The sequence below is a fragment of the Ziziphus jujuba genome, chromosome 7 (genome assembly GCF_031755915.1).
Source record: "Ziziphus jujuba cultivar Dongzao chromosome 7, ASM3175591v1".
Lineage (NCBI taxonomy): Eukaryota > Viridiplantae > Streptophyta > Magnoliopsida > Rosales > Rhamnaceae > Ziziphus > Ziziphus jujuba.
The window spans coordinates 17,347,926-17,353,925 of NC_083385.1; the positions used below are offsets into that span (position 1 = coordinate 17,347,926).

General features: G+C 34.9%; 1 protein-coding gene across 1 annotated transcript; it reads right to left on the minus strand.

The window, feature by feature from the left end:
* Nucleotides 1-312: 312 nt before the first annotated feature.
* LOC107425381 (chloride channel protein CLC-c) lies at nt 313-5,169 on the minus strand. Its single transcript, XM_016035383.4, has 7 exons — nt 4,775-5,169; nt 3,771-3,971; nt 3,374-3,551; nt 2,960-3,222; nt 2,439-2,708; nt 906-2,034; nt 313-614 (listed from the first exon to the last, which is right to left on the minus strand). The coding sequence occupies exons 1-7, from the start codon at nt 4,939-4,941 to the stop codon at nt 522-524; spliced, it is 2,301 nt and encodes a 766-aa protein (XP_015890869.2). The 5' UTR covers nt 4,942-5,169; the 3' UTR covers nt 313-521.
* Nucleotides 5,170-6,000: the final 831 nt, after the last annotated feature.

The following is a 6,000-nucleotide window of genomic DNA, read 5'->3' on the forward strand; positions in this document are numbered from 1 at the left end:
AATTTGTTTGATTAATTTTGTAAAAACCTGTGGAACGTGCTTAAGCTATTTTATGTTAGCCAATGGAAAAATGATTTATCCAAAAGTTTCAAATTTTGTCTATAGATCATCCTATTAAGAAGATACACATGCATTTGACAATAATAAAAATGGAAGAAAAGCAAAGACAATTCTGAACCCTGTTTATACAATGAGATGGGCAACATATAATTCTTCAAATGCAATAAAAATAAAGTTTACTTAATGTAAAAAAATAAGTGAACATGGTAATGCTGATCCAAAGATTTATAAACCAACAAGAGAGCCAAGAAGGAAGACAAAAGTTTATATTTAACTCATTTATAATTTTCTTATCAATATTGTTTCTTTCTCGGGTAACATCCCTTCTATGTCTCCAACCTAAATCTATATGTGATAATTACCATAATAAGATTCATAACTATATATAATTACACAGTAAAACTCATATGAAGTGAATACCAGAATGTGCCAAAATGCTTAGCTTCATAGCTGGTATGTATCTACTTATAAGAATGATGGAAGTCTGGGTAGAGACTCAAAATATGCTCGGGCATGAAGTCGTGCCGCGTCAAGATTCCAACGATTGGAGGCCTCTGGAAAATTATAACAGCTTCACAACATTAGCTTTCACATATTTTGGGGAGAACTTTCATTAAAACAGACAAGGTTGGGGCAAAATTTAGAGATGATATAGAAACAACATGGAATAATGAAGATAACAATGAAGTTATCCAAGAACAAGAATGACAATCATGGACACTGCACCACTTCTACTTAGAAGACAACATACACGAATCGATAAGTTCTTGCTCTTGTTTGCTATCCTATTTTCTAAGCATGTTTCAAATAGAAGCATCAATAAATAAAGAAAGAATGCATCTTACCTCTGTTGTCTTTGGCACTATCAACAAGTGCCTTAGGCCAAGTTCCCGAAAGAGTACTGCAGCTTTAGCTAGAGACATTGTTTCGACTACTGTGTATGGAGACGTATTTGTAATAGGATGGAGATCAACATACATCTCCATATCTTCTTCTGTGATATCCAAATCCTCGAGCTTGATTCCCTTACCTGATCCTGCCTTTGCAAAATCATGTGCTTTGAACCTCCTCATAATATCTGACCCAGTCATCAATTTCTGTTTCGAAAACTTCTTTCCTTTAAGCAACACTAGTAAATGAGACCTCAAAACAAGACCACACAATTCCGGGGAATTTGAGAAGGGTGGCTCATCAATTACAGGGAATCCATTATGCTTTGTTACCTTCAAAGCATGAAATATATTCCCCACTTTCTCAACCCCAGAAAATGTAACCAGTGGACCCGTAACAACGTCACTAGCAACCAACTGTCTCATATATGGTTCTGCATGGGCTTCCATATAAGGTAGTCCCTTCAGTACCAAAATTTGGTCATAAACACCCTTGTTGAAGCAATCAGCCACACTTTTTGAAATAAGGAGAACCAGCATCATCAATGGAAGCATCAATAAATTATTAGTAAGCTCAAGAAGTATTACACAAAGAGAAACAGTCATCCTCATGGTACCACCAAGAAAGGATGCAGCACCAAGGAGGGCAAAGAGACCAGGGTCAAGACTGGAGAGTGAACCCAGGAGAGTGCCAAGAAGGCGTCCATAAGAGGCTCCGGCAAGTATTACAGGGATGAAGAGACCAGAGGGAACAGCAATTCCATAAGTGATTATTCCAAGAAAATAGATATCAACAAAGAAAACTAAAAGAGTAGAGAGATGAAATTCCTTTGCAGAGCCGGAGCTAAATAGATTGCGGATAGCATCGTCATTGGTATTGAAAACGAGAGATGCAAGGTCATTGTAATGGTTAGGTGGACATTGGAAATTCTTGTAGTTTCCAGAGCGACCTACGGTGGGGCATTGATCCTCCATGTGAGGGGGACAAGGAATGCACTGTGAAAGCCATGGGAGGCCATACGAGCAACAGGAGGTCAATAAGGAAACAACCATGACAAGAAGAATTTTGAATAAAGGACCTCTCCTGCAATTCATTCACAATACTGAGCAACATTAAATACTACAGAGTAGTTTAGGTATGCATAAAGTTTTGTGCTGACTAATAAACGAAACTCTATGCCAAACCAAAATTTGAAACATTTCACCAAATAATGACAATTTAAAAAGTGATTACGAAAATAATAATAATAATAATAATTTAACATGAAGAAATAAAAGATAAAAAACACCACTGTTCGTTATTCATAATCTCAAGCACTTCACTCTTCAACTAACCACAACATTTCCAATATGTATAACCACAAAAAAAAAAGAGCAAATTATTGGTTTATGTATGATGGAACAATTTATTTATCAATAACCAATGTACATTTCATTAACAGTAATGCGGCGACACATACAACCATTAGAGAAAGGTCAGGGGCTTACTCATTAATGAAGCTATAAAAGCGGAGGACTTTGTTCACCAGAAAATTGTAAAAGCTTCCTAAAATGCCTCCAACAACTCCAAGAAAGGTAACTGCCAGTAAATCTGGTGTGCTATAAATGGTGTTTGCTGAATTAACATCGAACATGATCAAACCTCCTTCCCCAAATAGTCCACATTTACCACCCTTGCAAATTCCCATGAAAGCTCTCAACACCACTGCTACTACAGCTGTTGTGAAAAATGTCCTCCAAAGAAGAGCACTCCTCCACCTTCAGAAGACAGATAAGACAGATAAAAGATAAGAGCAATAAAAATATAGCAGTAGAAGAAAAGCTGTCAATACAGCTTTCAGCAACCCAAATATGCAAAAGCGAGAGAAAATTTTAAAAAACAGTGATTATGTTTCAAACCAGTGAAAAATTTATAGCTGCTGACCATGTAAATCTAGCATACACTGCGCATATACAAAACACAGCACACACACACACACATGGAGAGACAGAGGAAGAAAAAGACAAACCAAGAAGCTGCCTCTTCAAGTGCAAAAAGGACCCCACCAACTGGAGCACGGAAAGCAGCTGCTACACCAGCAGCAGCACCACAAGTAATCAAATCCCTTCGGTCTCGGTCATTTTTGAAGTATCTAAGCCATCTCCATGTCAAGTGATACTTGCGAGAACCACCTTGTCCCAACAAAGATGCTACGCAAGCACCAGTATGTACCATAGGTCCTTCCTTGCCCACAACAAATCCAGCAGCAACTCCAAAAATAGAACCAAAAATCTGCCAAATTCAGAACAAATATCATTGCAAATTTGCTTCTAACGTACTTTCTTGCTCAGGCAGAGGGCCACCAACTACCAATGTTTCAGTATTTAACTAAACTTATACTTCAATTGTCACAGAAACAACAGTGCTTTAGAAAACTTCTCACCTTTACAAATAGAGTACTTGGAGCCAATATAGAATGAGCATCAATACCATTGAGGTATGCTTTCACTTCAGGTATACCAGACCCCGCTGCTGCAGGGGCAAAATAAGCACAAAGGACTGCTGCAGCAGAGGCCAAAACAAGGCTGCAAGTGGCATATGCTGCAAATGCCTGATAATACCTGCACTAGAGTTAAAGTCATGCCATATTTACTCAATTTCTTACAAGTTTATAAACATGCCTGTGCCCCAAGCATGAATTATCTCAGTAAACAAGCCAAAACAAGTGTATCAAACATACATACATATATATAGATTATAGAGATCCATACAATAAAGTAGATAAAGAACTCATGCACTAGCAAACTAAAAAAACTTCGGGGAGTGTCAGATAGCCTTACCTTTCCCTTAACATGAGGTTGTTGGTGAGAAGAAGTTTGAAACCAGCTATATTTTCAACAGCAAGGTTATTAAAGAAACCAACTAGTCCTGTAGACAACCCAATCAGGAGAGCAAGTGTCCATTTTAGGAAAACATACTGGATTATCTGAATTTTCTTCCTAGATCTCCAATCCTGCTTAAAGAGGTCATTCTCAATAATCCTACAAGAAAAAAAAGAGCGAGGAAAAAAAATTAAAAAAAAAAAAAAAATTAGGCAAAACATAATATCACATATAAAGCTATTAAGCAATATCATTTCCAGAATCGAATCACAATAAAGTTGCAGTCAACAGAGGCCAATATAACTATATGATTATGAAGATTGACTAAAAACGGAGCGGTAGAACATAACAATTAGAACTATCTTTTTAACATTTTTCTGGCAATCAAACAGAAACTACACTGAAAAACGATGTAGTAAATAGACCAAAACAACAAATAAACAGAAATTGTTTTGTTCTGTCATTTTTGTCTGCTTTTCTAAACAAAGAATAAGAGCTATTGAAAAAAAGCAAATCATAAGGAGAGAACAAATTAAGAACCATAACAAAAAACTACATGAACTTAATACCAATTATGTTGATTATAGATCATAATAAAATAACAACAATATTTCTATATAATAACAATATAAACAAATAAATAGTTTTTCTTTTCATTTATGGCCTTCAAAACATATAATAAACAACACAAAACACAAGAACAAATATGCTTCTTTTCCATAAATTTTCCTCCCCGATGCAAAAGGTAAAACTAAAAACAATTAATCAGCAAAACTTCCAACTCACTGTTCATCCGAAACAAAAACATAACAAACAAGAAGGTATCAAAATTTACTTCTTTCCAATAATTTCCATCAACTAAAGAGAACCTAATACGCTGATCAACCATAACAAATTTAAAAAATAAAAAAATAAAAAAAGCAATCACAAAAAGAAAAAACAATGAAAAGGGTTTAACATACTCATAATCAAGGCTCTCAATGGGGTAGACCTTGGAACCAACAATGGCAAGTTGAGAAGTACTATTGATCCTACTCTTAAGAAGTGGCTCTTTCAATGAGTTCTTTGTATCCAATGCTCCTGATCCTTCCCTCTCAAACCCCTGTACCTCAATATCATTCTCATCCATCCTCCTTCAACCTTCTTCTCTTTCTCTCTCTAAAGCTTTCTTCTCATCCAAACAACCCTTTTTCAAGATTCTTCTACTCCCACTTCAATCCTATCCTCTCTACCTATTCCTTTTTCTTCTTCCAGGAAAACCTGTCTCTCTCTTTCTTCAGTCTAACTTTTCCTTTTCTTCCCTTTTTCCTCTTCCATAGGAAACGTAATTAAAATGTTTCCATGCGAAAAAACAGTAATATAATAATACTTTCTTTCAAATTAAATAAATAAAATAAAATAAAATAAAATTTGTGTGAACTATATGAAAAAACCCCGGTTTTTATTTATTTATTTATTTATTATTTTTATATATATATAATCATTGATGGACTAGGAGACAAAGTGGTAGATTGCCGTCCGTCCGATCATTTTTGTAGGTTTAGACAGTTGTGACGCAACCACTGGATCAGAGAAAGTAAATGGATTCATGCGAATACGGTTTGGTTTATTTGTTACGGGAAGTCACGTGGTCGTATCCATCCTTTCTTGCCCACCGAATAGCTATTTGCACATGATTGGCTAGTAATCCAGCTCAGCAGCTTTAGGTAGTTGACCGCCCGTTCACATGCTGCCGCGTGGCTTGATTACAGCATTTTTTTTTTTTTTAAAAAGATTTTTTTAGTTCTTGTTTTAGTCTTTTTTGGTTCTTGTTATTTGCTGTGATCCAAATTCATTTATTTAATGTTTATCTATAAATCCGAATTACAGTTCGTGCATGAGACTAACTAATCGTTTTATCCAAAATATAATAAAAAATGGATGTATAAAAGCTGTATACACCAAATTAAAATTTGTTTAGTTTTTATCTTCAAATCGAGTTTGTAGGAGACTAATTAATTGTTTTATCCAAAACATGATAATATCGTATATAAGATGCTACACATATAAATGTAATGATATGTGATGTCATTATTTTATTGATTAAAACTTACATAAACTAAATATGGATAAATAATTGCATCTTGAGAAATAATTAATTTAAGATTCTTTATTTTATGAATATCTTGTACCTATAAATAACAATTAA